This window comes from Xiphias gladius, chromosome 14, assembly GCF_016859285.1.
Source record: "Xiphias gladius isolate SHS-SW01 ecotype Sanya breed wild chromosome 14, ASM1685928v1, whole genome shotgun sequence".
NCBI classification, from domain to species: Eukaryota; Metazoa; Chordata; class Actinopteri; order Istiophoriformes; family Xiphiidae; genus Xiphias; species Xiphias gladius.
In genome coordinates, this window is record NC_053413.1 from 8,507,193 (window position 1) to 8,527,284 (window position 20,092).

Consider the following 20,092-nt stretch of genomic DNA (forward strand, 5'->3'; position numbering starts at 1 on the left):
AAGTCATGTCAAAAGAGGGAAACTGAGTTGGAGGGGAATGCTCAGAGGGCAAGGGAATACAAAAAAGAAAAGTAAAAAAATCAAGAATTGGGTCCTTGATTTTTTTACTTTTTAAAAAAAAAGACAATGAACAAAGACAAGGCACTCGCAGCCCACACATAAAGACACCGAAACTTCCTCCTGCAGCCAATCTCACAGAGAACTAATTTCTGTTTTAAGCGTGCAGCGTACTCTGGAGTGCACCAGCCGTACCCTCCAGCATCTCGCCACTCCTCCAGTGCTCATATCAGCAGAAGTACTGTCAATTTTCATTCCAAGGGTTGCCAAGGAGTGTTTTCACAGCTGTCTCTCGTCATCACTGCATCTCTGCATCTGTGATCTTTGTGTGTATTGTGTGGGTGGGTGTGTGTGGTGTCTCCTTAGTTACTTTTGTTCTTGTGGTAAGGAACATTAGGGCCCCTAATATGAACAAAGAAGTAATTTTTTTTGTAATATGTGACCAAAGACACATAGTTGGTGTTATACTGGATTTATATGTACTTTAAAAAAAAAAAAATAAATAAATAATATAATATATAAATATATATATATATATATAATAAATAAATAAATATATATATATATAGATATATGTATATATACTGCTAGTGGATTTTTGTTAAGCCTATCACAGGCCTTTGTACTTATTAATTCCAACAAATTTATGTCAATTTTTCTTTGACTTTTTGTACTAATTTGGTATGGTATGATTGACACCTCTACTCCCCAGTTTTGCTCTGGGGAGGTCGTAGACCAGTGGATCCCAACCTGAGGGAGTGTGATATGATTAACAAGATAGAAAGGAAATAAAAACATACATTCCTTGTATACACAATTGTCCCCCCCCCTCACATCTGTATGTTTTTCATTGAGATTCAGAAATGTATGCCTCCTCGGGACTCTAAAAACTAGTAAAATGAAACAATCTGAGAAGGGCCATCACTCATTGGTTTGAGGGTTCACAAGTAAGCAAGCAAAAAAGGTTGGGAACCGGTGTCTGGTAACAGTTGTGACACATGTATGTAGAAACACATATAGAGTTTCATACTGTTTCAGTCCCTGCTAAAAGGGCACCCTGACCAACCAGTAAGGATCCTTATGAAACTGCTTTAGAAAGGTGTTGACCGAACTGTATGGTAATTTTTTGAGGCTGCGGTTCGTGGTGCTGTTGAAGTGTATTTTATTAGAGTGAGAGGTATTTCTAGTATTTGTCCACCCCATTTATATCAATGTGGGAAGACTAAATAATAGAAACACCTCTCATAATAATGAAATACACTTCAACAGCACCACAAACTGCAGCCTCCAAAATGATCATACAGTTAATTGAGCATCTCTCTAAAACTGTTCCTACTAAAACTGGACATTACAACATTCATGAAGGTAGGATTTACTGCAGGACTGTTGAACTAGACTGCATTAGATTTAGCTAGATGTACTTAATAAACTGGTAACTAAGTGTATATTTGCTTTTACTGTAACTGTTCATTTGCATACACATGATGCATGATCCAGAAGATCCTGGTGTCTGTAGCTTAGTTTTGCTGCACAAACGATGCATTTTTTATTTTTATATTCTATTTTTTTTACAGTTGAAGACATGTAAAAAAATAAAAGCACTGAAATATTTGGTCTCCGAGAGGCCATAGCATATGCACGTGCTGCCATTACAACCCAACATAAAGAATTTTCGTTATTTTCCTTTTTACAATACCATTGTGGATGCCAGCAAAGTAGGTGGATGTACAAGTGTAATTTCTTAATCTAAACTTCGCCACTTCAATTGCATTGAAATTCCCCTCTAGTGCTCTCTCAATTTTTTTTTGTGTGAAATGTGATAGCAAGTCACAAAATTACCAAATGGGCAAAGGTAGGAAAAAATTTTAAAAAAATGTGAAATGAAATGAAATGACCAAATGACCAGTAGAAGGTCACGACATCTGACGTGGGCCAGCACAAAATTAGGACTCCAGCAGTCACATTCTGTCACTCTCCCCCTCACCCCTTCCTTTTCTCCCTTTCATTTCTCTACCTCTTTCACTTCCTCTTGTTATCTTCATCTCCCTCCCCCTCTCCATCTCTACCTCTGTGCCACATCGCCTACAGTATGTTGGAGAAATATTGTAGCACTTGAGAGTATCGCTAGATATCCACAGGGACATATGAGTCACATAATGAATTCAGACCAAGGGTAAAGATGTTGAGACAAGGGAGGAAACTGCTGGTTATCTAACCAAAGACTCTTTCATCTGTCTGTATGTGTGTGTGTGTGTGTGTGTGTGTGTGTGTGTGTGTGTGTGTGTGTGTGTGTGTGTGTGTGTGTGTGTGTGTGTGTGTGTGTGTGCATATTTTATCCTGTTTTTTTGTTTTCATCCAAATTATTTCCAATGTTGTGAATCCATGTCACTATGTTGAAGCACTAATCCATTAAATCTTGCTTTCTAATGTTATTTTGATGAAACGCTAATAGAAACTGAAGTAAAGATCTACAGGGTTGAGGGTTTTTGGATCAGGAAATCTAATAGCTTTGATGAACTAGGTTGAATCATGAATCATCAGAGCCAGGGCTCATCACTTTAACCACTTAGTTGTGTCTACTGTCCTCCGGCAATGAAAAAAAGCATTTAATTAGTAGTTACCTAAATCCAAATAATATGCCTCTAATTTGATTATTGTTATCTTGATTTCATTTGAAATTTCAAGGCAGACACCAAATTATGTAAAATTTTGAGAGTCAAGAGTAACCACTCTGCAAAACTATATATTATTCTTGTTCTTTATTTCTTTTTTATCAAGGTTTACATAAAGGGCCCTATTATCATGCAAGTGCACAGCTCATGATGTGCCTTTGCTGTGAAAAACTGTTCTTTTCCTGGTGTCCCGTGATGTTACGCCTTATAGTTATTTGGGTGGCTTGTAATGCATCAAAGTGGGAAGAGAGGCACATTCAGCAGTACGCTGCATTTTCGGTGTAAAAGGATGACAGTGATTACCATCATCTGCCATCCACCTGCTCAGACCACTTCAACGGCCCCATAGTCCAAGGTACATCCATCTGGTGCAATTTGTGTAACTTTAAATGGTGATGTTGCATCTGAATAGGCCTCTCGAGAACCACACCAATGATGACCAGTCAAGATTAAGTGATGTACTCTTACAACAAACAGAAAGCCTTTGAGGGATTAGTAATGCACTGTATGTGGAGATGTGACTTTACACTTTGAAATGCAGCAGAGCGGTCTTGTTGGAGACTTTTAATCACTGTGAAAATACATAAAGATGTCTTTACAGAGTTCTGCATTATGTCAAACTCGAGCAGGCAGACAATGTATACATAAAAGTCTGTTTGGTGATTTTGGAATTGTGGAACTGGGTGAACTGCCAGCAACTGAGTACACAAAAATTGCACAAAACAAAACTGTAGATTCTACTCTTGCCCTGGTAAACCAGAATGACCTGGTCCTGGGGCAGGAAGCTCCAATTTTAGAGGGAACTCCACCACAACATGCTTTCCCTTATACCAGAGCACCACATAAGTCTGTCAACAACACCCTGCAGTTTGGTCTCAGTTGCAGACTACTGAATACAAAGTATTCCAGTTTTCAGCCCATTTTTCATTCAACCGGGAAGACGAGACGAGACAACTGTGGTTTGATTAATTCATTGGTAATTAACCACATAAAATGTAGCATCAGCAACCTACACAGTCCAAAGTTTTTTTGTGTTTGTGACTGTTTGGGATGAAAATATTATTTAAACATCAGTCAGTGCTAGTGAGCTCAGTTTTGCTGTTATGTTTGCACGTTGCAGTTCAAGCACCAAGAAAATGTCCCAACAGTGTACATGCCTGACACCAGGAATATATTTAGACAAATTGAGATGAGACCTAGAGTATCAGTGCAGGAAAATTAAGATTTATATGTTGTGGTTTATTCTTGTTTCTGGGTGACTTGCACAGCTTTGGTATATTCCTGAGGTGTTTGGAGTACCGCATGGTGTTTTAGGATCAGGTGAGCTCGCTTGAATAGATTAGCAAGCATAAGCATCCTATCATTTACTAGTTCTGGTTAATTGATACTCTCATTATTCTGTGTGCACAAAACAACATGCACTGACAAGTAAAAATGCAGTTTTGGATGTACTGTGAATTCTTTTGTTCATCACATTTCACAAGACATCACCTACTGATAACAATGAAAGATGCTGTCAATAGCAATAACCTAAAATTGACACATCTTTTGTTTTTACAGAGGGATGTTCTGTCCAACACCATTTCTCAGATAAGGTTTGGGTTCAGTCACACAGGCTCTACACACTGTTTGAGTGAAAAGCTTGGCATTTTGCACTGAGGGACCGACTGTTTTTGAGTAACTCGTACACAGTTTGTGTACCAAATTATGAACCAGTTATGTGAACCAAATAGCATGAAACAGTCGCACAAGTAAATGATTTGCTGTTAAGACATATATTTGTCTTAGAATATGATCCTTTTGAATTCATGCGCCTGTTTTAAGATGTTCTCTGAAAATCCAAAGTGCCTGCGAAGGGACAAACTCACCTCTCTCTCTCAGCGTCTGTCCTCTGCACTGATAGAGACCTCAATTTCCCATCACAGAGAAGGAGCAATAAAAAGAGACGACAACACTGACAGACACTTACAAGCATGCACAAGCAAGCAGAGACGAGCTCTGCCTGCATGTTTGTCTACCTGTCTTCTCTTTTAACGTGTATCTGTCCATTTCTTTTCTTAAATTCCTCCCAACAAGCTTTTGATGGGCAGGATGAGCATAGTTTAACTGAACAAGGAGCACATTTTATCACCATGGAATCAGTTTTGAACTGAAACAAGTTCATAGGGAGCGACAAAACACTCAACTTCTTAACCACTCTCTCTGTCTTCCTCTACTTCTGATACTTGGTACCACAATGAGATGGAACGAGGAAAATGCACCCCATTTTTGATGCCTCAGTCTTCCCCAGTGTGGACTGCTCCACTGATCATCACATTATTACATACTGAACAATAGCCTTTACTTTACATAGCACCGTTTGGGAGAAGAATAAAGCTGAACAGCACAGCAAGCCATTAAAACAAGAAAAGATTAAGAATGCACATGTAATCCTGCACAAAGACGGGAAAAAGGGACAAAGATGCTGAAGGTGACATATAATAGATATGTAAGAGAAAGAGTTCGGAAGGAAGAGAAAGAGAAGTAGGGAAAGGCTGACAAAGACAAAAAGAAAGAACTAAACACTATTACTTTCCCTCGCCTCCTGCTTCATCTGTACAAAGAATTGTGTGTGTTTTCTGATGAGGGAAGACAGCAAATAGATAAAGTGTGAAAGGGGATAAAAGAAAAAGAACAAAGTGAAAGAAACTGACGCAAACCCATAAAGACAGAGGAAGAAAACCTTACACAACAACTCATGAAAGAAAAGAAGACCACATTGTGGTTATTAGATTGATTGTTACTCATCTTTGCTCACGGTTGTGTCAGTGTCACACTTTAGGCTGATGAGCAGTTTATCAGGAAGGACAGAGCACAAGCATGCTCATGCAAACACACATACACAAAACATTACTCATTGTTTGTCTGAGAGGACATGCTCACAGAGTCTAAGCGAGTTGCAATCCTGATAAAAATTGCTCTGGGACCTACGTGTGTGTGTGTGTGTGTGTCTGTGTTTGTTTCTGTGTCCCGGTGCAAGTTTCCCGGAGAGAGAGAGAACACTGCCCTCATATTGTTTCACTCAATCAGTGTGCCGGGTGAGGGGGGGGTTGCTCACTCTGGGGAATCTGTTGTCCTCCTAAACACTTCACACCTGAAACCCGCTGCTGAATGTTTCAATCACAGAATCTGGATCCGTATTTATCAAGTGCCTTCAAATCACTCCTACCTGAGAGTAGGACTTGAAAGTTTTTTTATGAAGCTTTCTTCACTAACTCTCAGCATGGAGAAGTCTTACTCCAAGGAGAGACAACAGCACATGCTGTAGGTAACGGAGTTATCTAGATTATCTACAGGAAATATGTAAAAATATGTTGTTAAAATTAATAAATAGCTTAAATCTTATGATATTTAGCAACATCCATAATAGGCCATATGTAAACATTGGCAAGCCATTTGTGTAGCCTTAATAAATGTATATACAATAGAAAATAGTAGATGATTTGGTCCGGCTCTGGAAGTTAGCACCATCTAATCCCACTGTTTTACGGTGCCTATATTAGATGTTGTATCTTTCTACATCATGCCTGCATGTGCAATATTGCACATGCAGTCATCTCTTTTGAATACATGGGATCTATTTTCTCTTCCACTGTCCAGCTCACCTATCAGCTACACCTTCTCTTAACTTATGTAACCTTATTGGTAGTGAGAATTCTTTTTTTCTGTAATGTTACCCAGAGTTGGGGAATATACTCTAACATTCACTCAGTTGCCACTTTTTTAGGTTCACTTGTACAATCTGTTACAATTCAATACAAGACTTTTACAGAGTTTCTAATCTTCAGTTTTTGTTGACATCAGAAATGTGTATATTCCGTTCCTTCCCATTTATCATACATGAGAGGCAGGCAGAATATTAGAGACACCTCTGAATGTAATGCAGTCCAGTGCAACAGTATCGCTAACTGAGACCTCAATGCTAAACCCTATAATTGAATTACCACCTCTGTAACAGTGTCAAAAAACTGAACATCATAAGCATCATAAAACTATACCTTATGGCAGAACGGTTGTATTGGATTGCATTACATTGTGATAAACCGGCCATTGAGAGTATTTTTTAAATACTGTGGCATGTTTCTGTCGGAACGCAGTCTTCTAACAGGTTAGAACACCTCTGGAGATATCCTAAATACTAGCACAGGTAGGAGTGTTACCTTAAGGCCAGACTGATAAACAAGCGTTCGGCTGCCCTAGAAAGTTTCAAGCCTCTTACATCTCTGACCACATCCAGCATCAATGATAGATGTGGTCAGAAATGTGCTCTGCTCCACCTGTAGCCACGCCCACCAGTGATTCTGAATTTGAAACCAGTACATTTAACACATCAATCTACTCATACAACAGATGTGTAAACCAAAGGGTGTGTGTGGTGTGTCCTATCAAAATGTAGCTCCACTGCCCAACACCCAGGGACTGACAATACAGACTTGCAGTGACAGCACCGATGGTAATTTTGTGTGAGATAGTGTTATACAAGTTTATGGTTCATAACGGTAATTAGCTCTGCTATAAAACTGCTGTTTGAACTGAAGTTTGTAAAAACAACTTCCAGTCCAAAGTTAGCTGCCTGAGAAGTGTTCAGAAAGAAGCTGCAGGTTTTGGTTCACTGGTGCACAGCTTTGGGAGAAAGTTGTTTGAGCTGAAAAATGTTGCTTTAACTGCGAGACAACAGCAGGATAACAGAGTGGATGAAGCACTTCAAGTTTTTAGATAAACAATTTAGCTACTCAACAACAAAAGAGAGTTTTCATGTACATATATTCAGCTCTGGACATGATATTGAATCTGTGAGCTACAAATATGACAAATTCTTCTTGGAAAATCTGAGGAATGCAATCATCAATACAGTGATATTATGATACATGAATGTGTATGTCTATGAATGTGTCTAAGTATTTCATTTTATTGCATACATTTTGAATTTAAAGGGTACACAATTGTCTCTATAGGTTTTTCTCCTTGAACTTTTCACTTTCTTAAAACATCTGCTTGAATCAAATGAAAATGTTTCATAGCCCCGGACGCACTCTGCACAGGCAAACATTGTTTCTGAGGCAGTCTGAAATACCTGTTCTAATGAAGACAACAAAACCTTCTCCTGTGATGTATAAATTGCAGCAGTCAATAGTGGAGTTTTAACTTGTTTTTTATTTTGGTTATTTAATTTACAGCCCTATCCAGCATTTAGAGGCTTTGATAGACTTGAATTCTACTTCCACTGTTGTTGCTTCTGTTCCTAAATTGAGATGTGTTGGACTGCAGTTAATATGTAAAATTGCCACAGTAAGATTCCCAACATCTGATGAATCAGCTGGCATTGAAGTTATGATACCATCCTATGAGCTTGGTATATTATTATAACCATTAATGTTACATTAAAAGAGAATTTTTTTGGGGTAGTGGAAGTTCTTGAACCGGCCTTAACTGTTTTGGCCACTTGGGGGCAGTGGAAACAAGTTGTAAATACAACATTGATATATAACAACCTTCTATGGTCCTATGTTAGCAAATATTTGTCTATTTACACATACAGCAGTGAATAACCCCACTCGCATACATTTGTCGTTTCTGGCCACCTGATGATTCTAAGTCCAACATTCACTCCAGCTCTGTTTTGGTCTCCACCAACTTCTGAGAGAAATATCTGTCTCTTTAGTTGCTAAATGCTCCACTATACTCAGAAGATATTTGCTCCTTATGTCTGGCTGATGTTTCATGCAGAGCAGGTAGTGTACATTAGGTTTTTAGAGGGTTTTTCCCGCTGAAAACAGCTGCCTGCTGGTGGAAACCGGTTGATGAGAACTGTGAGAGTGAACCAAAACAGGAAAGCTGTGGGCTATAAAACCAAAACAATGGCTTGAAAGACACCAAAACACTCCATAAAACAGCGGGATCTCTAAAGTTGGGTGATAACTCTCTGTGGGTTTCTCAATATGAGCAACAGCTTGCACATACACATAGTCATTGGATTCATTGTTAATATAAAATGTTGACTAGAGCAGTAACAATAAGTCTACTAGTTTGTAAACTCAAAGGTAGAACATGTCACATTTTACCCCAATAAATTATTAATTTTGAGACATTTAAAATGGTGTAAACATTAACATGGCAATTGCCATAAACATTGCCACGTAAATTCTCCTTTTTAATAACCCTGCATCTGTATTCTTGCTCTACGTCTCTTACTGCCTACCTTGTCAGAATACATATGAGCTGTTACCAGCACTCCTTATTCTGTCTCCTTATGTGTCAAGGTCTATGAAAAATGTGTCTTTAGTTTTGAAAAACCCCAAAGACCTCCAGGTGTATTTTAAACACAGCAGCCAGTGTTGAGGGTGGACCCAGGCTACCTTGTGCAAATGCCACAGTTTTAGTTGACGTCTTCCCCATTCCCACACACCTCACCTGTCTGATGGCACACAGTAGCTTCCCATAACAGAACACGATCACCAGGAAGGGCACGATGAGGCAGAAGACAAACAGGCAGATGATGTAAGAGATGTTATTCGCTGTCTTGGCCTTCCAGTCGACAGAGCAGGTGGTCCCAGGACCTTCAGGGCCATAGTGGCTCCAACCTAAGAGCGGCGGCAGGGTCCAGATTAGGGAGTAGACCCAAGACAGTGCGATGCCCAGGGAGATTTTACGGTAGTTGGAGGGGTCCGCCTCAGTGGGGGCCATCATGGTGCTGTAGCGCTCATACGAGAGGACAGCCAGGGAGATGAGGGACACAATGCCTGCAGCAGGAAAGACAGGGCACACACTTACATAGGTAACCACTACATACCCAGCATGTAGAAACAGTTAACAGTTTACAGAAGGAATTGAATGAGCAGGATATACCACTGTAGACATCATGTGCAGGCATTCTCCCTTTTTATACCCTGACTACACAATTATTGAGGCCATCAAGTACAGACAAAATGCATTGTCTGTCCAAATGTTTATCTACGCTAGTAAGGAAATCAGGCAGTGTCACTGTAATATAAAGCCTAACAGCTCTCTCTGAAATCAAAAATGCAGCTAAAATGAGCTTTATGGTTTATGGCTTCAAGGAGAGGGCGGGTTATGGTTTTAAAAAATAATTGCTTGAGTGGAATGTGCAGTGCAATAAAACTATATAAAACGTGGTGGTGGAATCATCTAATATTTCAGGTCACATGCCAGGGCCTGCAGCAGATACACGCTGCTGTAAATCATAAACAGTGGCCCTACCTGTAGTCTCTGTGCTTGACAGAAGCAATGCTGTGAATTACAACAGAGAAGATTTCAAGAAGCTTTCTTAGTCTTCTATAACCGCTCAATCACACGCGCTATATCTCGATGTCTCAATGTTTTTTTTCTCAGTGTTGCAAAGGCAGAGCAGCAGGAACCTGGAGCTCAGTGTTCATGCTGACCCATCAGTCTTTTATCCTCTTTGCTATTTGTTTTGAAGTCATTATGATCCACAAGGCCATCCATCATGCCCACTGATTTTCAGCGGGAATGAAAAGGGATGCTCCTTTAGAAAAACGGTCCTGACCTTTCTTTAAGGTGCCAAAGCCACAACTATTCAGCACAATGAATGAATAATGGTTAAAATGCAGAGGTTTGGGGGGGGGTTGAAAAATGAGGCAGTAGAACAAGACTGAAACCACTTTTAGCTGTGTGAATGTTGTTGTGTTTGTCTGTGTGCACTTGCCTTGTGCACATAGTGTACATTGACCATACTGCATATATCAATGCCTGCAGAGGTTTCTTTAGCACAGCATATTATTCTTGTCTATTGCCCCCAGATATTGCGGTTCTGTTGCTTTTCCTGCACAGATTGCTTTGGTCTGGTCTTTTCTTAGCTCTGTTACTACAATATTACACAATATCGTACGCAAGTAAAAGTACTGTCCCTTCAAAGAAGTTTCACTCAAGTAGAAATAAAATTACTTTTGTAAGAATGTACTCAGATAAAAGTACAAAGTAATTCCGTTAAAATGTACTCTGAGTAAACATTCCTATGTTACAATTTTAAAAGGGGCAAGGGGAGGAGTAAATATGTTATATGGTGAAAATAATATTCAATGCTATAAAACTATTAAATTAAAGAACTTCTTTAGGATACCAGGCATGTATGCATTGGTATATTAATGCATGCATGCGCAGGTGAGTTCTCACAGGAGAGAACTGCACCAAAAGAAACCAATTACTTCCAGTCAGGAACTTTGCAGCCTGTGCATACAACTGATAATTATAAATATACACTCAGTTGGCAGTTTATTAGGTACACCGAGCTAAAACTATTGAAGTCTAATACGACCGGTCTGCTTTAAATCATTCCTTCGTGAAGGTTATAATGTTCCGTTTTTATTCAAAATGTTTTAGAGATGCGCTGATCCAACTTTATGATCATTCTGGAGGATGTAGCGTGTGGTGCTGTTGAACTGTTTTGCATTATGCTGATACGTGTTTATGTCATTTAGCCTACCTTCATTGCTATAAATTGGGTGGACAAAATAACAGAAACAGCGGAATACTGACAACTGACATAAGTTCCAGTCAGCGGCTCAACTAACAGTTTGTCATCAGTGCGTGTGCACTGCATATCAAGCTACAGGAATCCATTAGCAGCAGTACTTTGATTCCTACTTGCTGACAGTTCAGCCAACTTTCACTGGCAAAATGAACCTAATCCTGGAGCGACGACTCACAAACTTTTAAACAGAAAATGAATTCACAAGATACATTCAAAGAGTTTTGTGAATTATGACTCTTATCTGTCTGGCATTAAAGCGGAGCAGCTCTCCTCCATGACTCACATAGAGAGGAATCAAAATTTAATACTGGCAGTCATCATGTTGCTGAATAAATTGACAGCAACCCTGTGGCCCCGGGCTCTTCGGAACTGTTGTATTTGATTATGATTAATCACTTAAAAAAACTAAATTATGATAGCTGATCCCATCATATGCCCTCTGCTCTTTCTCTGGTTACACAGCATATGACTGGCAAAGAAATCTTTATTCGAGCTGATGTAATGTCATCGTGAGAGACACCTTCACAGCTTTGGATGTAACTTCATGGCAAGTGAAATCACCCCCCACCCTCCAGTCATCTACTAATCTTCAGTCAGGATCAAAGACAGCGGTTGAATCTAATTTTCCAAAATGAAACATTATATTATCTGATAATGTCTGAAATCAAGAAAAAGGGGCATCTTTGTTCTGCTGTCTCTGTGATGCTCCCTCACCGCCTCTGTCTTATTTGTCTGCTGGAAAGCATCTGGCTCGGTATCACTCGTCTGATACTGTAAAGCCGGGAGAAGACAGTCTGAATGAAAAACACAGGATCGAATAAAGCTGTGTTTGTTCCATAAATCCCATCCCTGCGCTATTTGCCTCAGTCATCACAGGTGCACGGAAGTACTGTGATGCCACCAAGTCCCCCCCCCAAAAAAAAGAGAGAAGTCTTTCATTAGGTAGCAAACGTGTGGCGAGCATTAAGGATGGCCACTGGCCAGCACTACAGTAGTCTCACTCCACAGTGAGGACTTTTCACAGTAAAGCATGACTCAAACATTGACATCTGTCATCCACATGGCATATTTTTGTCTCTGCCTTAAGAGACCTTGGATTCGCTCCTTCACCGGCTCGTTCGCTGGCTCACTCTCACTGACCTTTATGGCGGAGGGGCATTGTTCCGCTCTCTTTCTCCCTGCTGAGACTTCCTCCCACCGTCGCGACGAATTAAAATCACCCGGGCCCGGTGCCGCCTGGGCTCGCGTGATGCCCGCGTGTTTGCATCCGCGCCTGCGCCCGTTTGCGCGCACGCGGGGGCGCAATCTTGACTTGCGGCGTGCGGCGAGCGGGCCCCCGCGGCGCGCGGTTCGTCCCGCCGGCTCTGTGCATGGATCGCTTGAGGCACGCGGAGGCGGCCAACGGTATGCGGGGACACGCAGACCTGGTCTCAAAAAAAAAAAGCAGTAATAATGGAAGACGGTGAAATTTCAGTGGGGGGGGGGTTGCAAAGAGATGGGCAGGAGAGGTGAAGCAGCTAAATGGGGGCCAGAGAGCTGAGGGCAGAAGAAAAAGTGCAGAGTGCGAGGGTGCAGACGCGAGCGCACACGCACGTTGCGGTGTCTCCATAAAGTGTCCTCGGATTGTGCTCCCGGCTTCGAGTCGAAGCGCTGGATCCTCGCTGGTTCAGTCATTCCGAAAATCCAAGATGTTAGAGGCTAAGAGCAAGAGACTGCAGGCGTAAAAAAAAAGGGAGACCAGCGCGGGGAGCAGGGGGCCGGAGTACGATGTCCTCACACCTCGCTAACAGCGTGTTTTGTCACTGACGGCGATGCCCTCTAATTTGAGGGAACATCGATCATTCATTTGCTGAGGGCAGACACGGTCGCTTTGTCAAAAGCTGCACCCAGCATTATTCATCTAAACAATCAATTTCATGTTTCCTTTCTCTGAACCTCCTTCACTCTTTCTCTCGCTCGGTTTTTATGAGCCCATTGAGGAATCAGTCATACATAAACAATGTGCGCTCTAATGATGTCTGCAAGCCATTTCTCTCTGACACACACACACACACACACACACACACACACACACCGTCTCTCTTTCTTGCGATCTTTTAGCTTGTAGAAGCTAAAGTCCTGTCAGTCAGATTTTTAATAAATTGGCTCCTCGTGGATGTCACTGTTATACATCTTCAGACGGCGTAAAGCCCGCGTTAGCGAGGCAGTGGATACAACCAGAGTACATCCAGATACAGAGAGACATCACTGCTGTGATCCACGATGTGACTGAAATGAAGTCATCCTGTTTTGGAAATTGCCAATCTATCCCAGAGGAAGTGAAAGTGGCGCTGGAGAGTCTGATTTCAATTTAAAAGTTTGACAGCTTCAAGAGGCTGCTAAGCATAAAGGAAATTCGATTTAGTTAAGTGGCATGAACATTTTAGCAGTAGATCAAGGAAAGCAACAGGGCGGCCTGGTGACAAAAGCCAGGGAAGGAAAAGCTGTGTAACGTGTGTCAATCTTTAGTTCCTTCCTCTGCTGCATGGATGGAATTAACAGACAGGGGCTTCTTCATGGGACAGCCATGGGACACCTACAAATGTCACCCAGAGAGATACAGTCACAATCACAAAGAGACACGACGTGGCTAGGAGGAGAGGCAAAACAGCAAAACTGCTATGAGGAGATGCACAAGTACGGCGGAGACCACAAGGAGACAAAAACCGTCCGCAAAGAGGAAGAACTACAAAGAGATGCAAACCAACTGCGAAAGATGCCAAATGACCAGAAAGACACCCCCCCCCAAAAAAAAAAAACTACAAATAACTGCAAAACAACTACAAAGAGACGGAAATAAACCACCACCAGACCCAAAAGAATACAGAGAGACACATATGACTCCAAAGAGAGGCTTCGTGTCAGTTGGACTCTCAAGCAGGTGGCAAAACAGGTGATACTTTGAAGACGGACAAATGGCTGAAATCTCCAGTGATACCAGGTATCAGATGATTTGGCCCGGGTGTCGCCTAGATCGTCGGTGGCTCCACATTAGGCGAGGGCTTAAACATCAGGAGACCGGACGCACTGAAGCGAGCGAGGGGGAACCCTCTGTGCAAGATTTACGAGTCCTCCATACAAACTTCCTCAGAGAAAAGACGTCCAGCATGCAATGTGCAGTCAATGTGCAGTTGTCTCTGTTTCTGAAGAGCCCTAAATATTTCATCAAACGTTATAATTCACCGAGTTGCCACATTTTTATCCCAGTGGCCAGTGCATTTTAGGAATTCATTTTCAGAAGAAGCTGACTATGAAATTCAGCCATGATATGATTAATTGATGTGGACTGTGTGCTGGAAACAAAGCGGCCAAGTAATGAAAACATGATAAATTATTAAAACTCCGACTGAGGGAGTGAGAGTTGTGTGTTGTAGTTTGAGTTTTATACAAAGAGAACCACATTTAATGCAGGGAATTTTTTATGATATGAATATACTATAGATTGAAATCTCTGACATCTGATTTTAGCCACCGTCAGTCAAGCATGGTGTTGGTAAGACCAAGAATAACTCCGAGGGCTTAGGAATCTGACCGCGAACATAGAAACACAGTAATTCGATGTCTTCAGTGACTCCCATACAAACGACATCTCTTGTCCTGTCTTGACAGTTAGTTTAAGAGCTTGGTTTGCAAATCATGAACTGCAAGGGAACCTGTGGAATACACAGCGGTGCATTGTGTTAATGCCGAAGAGTTGACAACCTATCTCAAACCGCCCGGTCTCCAATGCTTGTTTGGATGGAAGAAGAAAGATTTGGCAGCAGTTAGGAGGGACTGATAGCGGGAGAAGCATGCTCGTTAAAGAGCCTCAGCTCGGGCATCGGGGCCAAGGACTTGGGATTATAGAAGTATGTTTATGCGTAATGCATAAAGGAGCGTTCTCTCAAAGTTAGGCTCAAACAAAAACGCTGAAACACACACACATCAGAAGCTCTGACTGACACAACGCTCAGGAGAAAACACATATATTTTCTGTTAGTTTAACACAAAACTCCTTGTTTGCAACTTTTATGTAGCAGCCCTGGCCCCGTCCACGAATGAACACTAAGCTCTTTTTTTTTTTTTTTTTTTTTTGGCTCGGCATCCCAGCCTGGCCCGACTCCAGGTGAGCGACTGAGTGCCCCATTCTCATTCTCCCTCGCATCATTGTGCCCCATTTGCATCGACATCAGCGCTCCCGAGCAATGGCAAACCCGCGTCTCCTGACTCGTTGCGAACTCCCCCCCCCCCGGGTGATTTATATTCTGCAACAAATGCCGCGGGTGCCGCTGCGACGGCCCGCGAGGCCGCGAGCCCGCAGACCGGCACGGGCGGCGTAAGGAAAAGCGATGAGGCTCCCCCCTTGCCTCAGGCGCAGCCACTCGGCTGCATATATATTTGATAGCAGGCTGCACGCTGCTTCGCGCACACTGCGCGCAGCACCCAAATCGCCGGCCGACACCGTTTTTCGGAGTTCCTAACGACATCCGAGCCAATGACCTAGCGCTAAGCCCGCCGTGTGCTTCTCTTAATCCCCAGAGCGCGCCTGTGTCATGGACACGAAGGTTGGTGCAGCTTGGGAGGTCGGATGGAAGCGCAGCCCCGCTCGGGGGTTACGACCAGCACCGCACCGCGAAGAGCTACACTAAGACAGCCCGTCGACCGGCAGTAACCTGCGCACCTGCAAGTGCAGGCGTCCTCGAGAGCGTGGCAGAGGACGTGCGCCCCGTAAGTCTGTGATCCGCAACAGCCCACCACCGCGCTTGACTCGTGAATGATCTTGTACCTTGGGCCATAACAGCGAGTAAGATGACCCGCACTTTAGCCGAGAGTCGAACGCTCCCCCTGGTGACTGCAGGCTGCAGGATGATCCCACCCAAAATGAATAAAAAGAAAGGGAGATAGCTCGAGAGAAAGACAAGACACTGTTCAAGTATATGGAGGCGCACAAACCTCACCGACTGGCAGAAAAACGCAGGTTGGAGGATTTCGATTCTGGCTGTACAAGCCATTATCATTTTCCCATTATTCAACGTATGTGGGCTACGCGGATTTCTAGGCTTTTGCATGAAAGTTTGATATGACCATAAGACGCGCCGTGCACATCACAGCGGACGCTGCAAGCGAAGCCAGCCCAATGTTTCCCTAATGTTTCAAAATGCCGAAATAAAGCTTCACTTCGTCTCATCTAACAAGCGCAGTGCGCTGGGAAGGGTCCATACTTACAGCCCAGCGTCCCTCACAACCACATCGGAAAAAGAGCCCCAAAAAAACAGCAGCCTGTCGATGTGCCACAGCCACACAAACCAAACGTCCGCATCAGCATCGCCCCACACAAGTCCGCACGTCTACTCACCAAAGAGCGAGTTGGCGAAGCCGTACCACACGCATCCCCCTTCTCCAATGAGCCAGCGTCCCTGCGTGCTGGCCGCGAAGCTGAACGGGGTCCCCAGTACGCACACCAGCAGGTCGCTGGTGGAAATGTTAATCAGGAGCAGGTTGATGGGCGAGCGCAGCATCTTGTAGCGGCAGAAGAGCACGAGCACCAGCAGGTTGTTCAAAAGTCCGAAAGTGCCGATGAAGCCCAGGCACACGGCCACGATCAGGTTACCTGTCGGGGTGAGGGTGGTCCCGTGTGAGCCGCCCCCCGGGTGCCCTTCCCCGGCGCCGGCACACAGAGCGCCGTCGACCCCCGCGCAGCCGCTCAGGCTCGCGTTGGACACGATCATCGCGGCCCGGTGTCACGGCGGTGGCACACTGGGCGGCCACGGTGCGCTGAGCAGCAGCTAATATGTGGCTGGCATTTCTTTTTTTGTGTGTGTGCGGGGGGGGTAAAAAAGCATATAAAACACAAGCTGTCGCTCCAAGCCTGCAACACTTGTTGCTTTAAAAAAAGAAATGGGCTGCCAGGCGGAAAAAGTAGCGCCAAACAGAAATTTGGGACAAGAAAATAGTTTCTTTGCTGGGGATGTCAAAACTTTGTGTCTAAGTTCAGGGGGAGGGGGTGTTGGAAAATTTAAAAAAAAAAAAAAGTTCGGTCAGGCTTTGCTCCACCGTGTGGCAGTCTGAAATGCACACATTCACTCTTTCCAGACACGCTCCTGTCTCTCATAGAGACGCCTTCCCTCTCTGTCCGTATTTAAATCACCGCTGCCCGGTCGCCTGCAGCTGACGCCTGCCCCTGGGGGGTGGGGTGGGGTGGGGTGGGGGGGGCAACCGGTGGTTCGGTGGTGGAAGAGAGCCGCATGGAAATCCGGCGGCAGACCAATCAGACCGTCATCATGTGGCTCTGAGGCAGTACTGCGTTAAAGCCAACCGGCCGTGCTCAGAGCTCGATTAAACAAAAAAAAAAAAGTTTCTGGAGCGGCTCTCTGTCTCTCTCCCGGGGTCTATTCCAGAAAGCAGCTGGAAAAAAAAAACTCTGAGCCTAACCCTGAACTCGGAGTTGATGAACCCTGAGATGGGAAACTCCGGGTGTTCGCGGCGGCAGGGGAGAGACGGTTGGCGTGGGGCAGAGCTGCTGCGTAAGTTCAAATGCATTAGTCTCTTCATTTAAAATGTAACCCCACGTCATTTTAACATCACAGGAGAAAAAGTGCGGGAATGTAATTGGATACATTTTTACTTTCACTTAGAAGCAGCACTTGGAAGCAGCAGAAAAGGAAATATAGAAACATAGTTCAAACAGGCAATAACTGCGTATTTCTTTAGGCCCATAGGCTCATGATTGTACTTGACTTTCTTTTTTTATCATACTTGATTTCATATTTGTGGCTATCTCAACTTGTAGTAGCTTTAACCTCCAGTAGATGCCATTTTAACGCCCTCTCGCCTAACATTTGAGTTCTATATCGCAGAGGAAAGAAGGCAGAGGCCCGCAGAACGGGGTGGAGAGCCACCACCACCACCATCTCTGACAGAGGCAGAAGAGCTGGTCCTGAGCCCCGACACTGAGCAACCAGCGGCTGAAGGCATCCCCGGAGGGAGTTCATCTGAGCCAAACATGCAGGCTCCTCTGTCGAAGAGAACTTCTCCCATGCCTGAAGACATGACTCATTCAGAGGTGATCTGTCTTCCTTTCTCTGACACACACTCTCATCAAGCAACTGCCATCGTTTATCAAACAAGATTAGAAAAAAAAACTGTAGAAATTTCTTAATACAGACTTACAACTTGGGTCTCCAGCTTGTTTACAAGTGCATATCCAAAGATGAAAACAAGACAAAAATAAAAACTCCTATGCATGTTGTGATGGAATTATAGTTTGAACCTGCTGTGAAATATTTCTGATAACCTTTGTAATTTATCAGGGCAGGTGAAAATGGAAGGCGGCTTTTATCTGGAAGTACAAGCAGAAGTGCCTCTAGAGGGGGGAAAGCCACGCTGTACATTATTCGTTTACAGGAAGAATTGGATCTAGCACCTCTTCCCTACGATGCTCAGGAGCTTTCCCTCGCGCCAAAGGCTGAACACAAGAATTGCTTTAAAGTTATGCCTTCTCAGCTTCTTGCCCTCCACGTGAATGTGACACACTTTACGATTCGGTACCAGAGGTAAAAAATAAGTCTACCCTTTGCTTGTGAGTAACTACTTTCTAGAAAACACGGATGACAAGTAACTTTCTCCAAATGTAATTTCCTTGTCTGTGTTTAGATAACTGAGATACTCCCGTTTGAGAAGACAGTGAGTTGCCTCTCACATCTGGGGTCAGAAAACAAACTCATGCTCATTCAGACTGTTTTCATTATTCTGTAATGAATTTTATGTCTATTTGTTTTAGCCAGCAGAGGGAAAGTGCCCTGTGTGCTCCGGGGAATATCCAGCAGTGGAGTTGGAACTGCGTGCAAGTGTCTTTACTTTCCAACAATAGGTGACAATACCTTTTCAAGTTACTGAGAGTGTAACTCGGAAGTTAGTTTAGCCCTTTAGGTGTGGATGAGGACAAATCCCGCCAGACTAACTAAGACATGCATGCTCACATGTGGCCTGCATGTTCTATGCATCCATCAATCAATCAGTCAATCAATCAATCAATCTATCTATAATTGATGGAGATTTAGACAGATCTATAGATAGATCAATTCTAATGCTTAATTGATTTCAAATACAGAGGTACATGGGGAAATCCGATCTGTCTGAACTGTCTCCCTTGGCTGGAGATCATGCATGGGACTACGAGATTGCTCTGTCCATCCATCCAGCATGATTACTATGGGTCTGCTGGCTCTTGTTGGATGAGACTTGGGGCGATGAATGGATTGTGACACTGGGTGAATATAAATCCGATAGGGACAGATTTATATTCACAGCGCCCACAGGGTCCAAAGCGTCACACTCAGTATTTCGGTCACTGATGACGAACCTTTGGGGAATGATGTGTTTGTACTTTGCTCTACAGTGTCCACAAAATGAAACTGTACCACAGTGCAACCAAGAGTCCAAAAAGTCCCCAAGCCTCAAAAAGCAATGTCTTTGTTTCGCACAACATACATCACACATACAAATAAATAAATGAATAAATAAATAAATCCACCCACCTATGGCAACTTGTTCTAGTCTTGGGGGAATTCATGGGCGCTGTTAATTTGTTGCTGCCCTCATCTCACCAAATTATTGAAAAGTGTTATAACGATTCTCCGTCTTTATAAAATCACTTGCATATCCTATTTCAAATAGAATTTGGATTCATTTAAATGATATATTGACACTGCACTGTCTCGGCTTCTTTTCTGTGTGTTAATGGTCATATTTCTATTTTTCTGCAGTCCTTTGTCCTGTTTGGATGGCTGCCCTGTTG

At 43.2% G+C, this 20,092-nt stretch overlaps 1 protein-coding gene across 1 annotated transcript in view; it reads right to left on the bottom strand.

Moving 5' to 3' along the window:
• Positions 1-17,024, bottom strand: part of LOC120799193 (vertebrate ancient opsin-like) — a 58,211-nt gene extending 41,187 nt beyond the window's left edge. Inside the window, exons 1-2 of the mRNA XM_040144151.1 lie at positions 16,652-17,024; positions 9,180-9,508 (exon numbers count right to left, since the gene is read on the bottom strand). Of these exons, the coding sequence (XP_040000085.1) occupies positions 9,180-9,508; positions 16,652-17,024 (702 nt within the window). The remainder of the gene's footprint in view (positions 1-9,179; positions 9,509-16,651) is intronic.
• Positions 17,025-20,092: the final 3,068 nt, after the last annotated feature.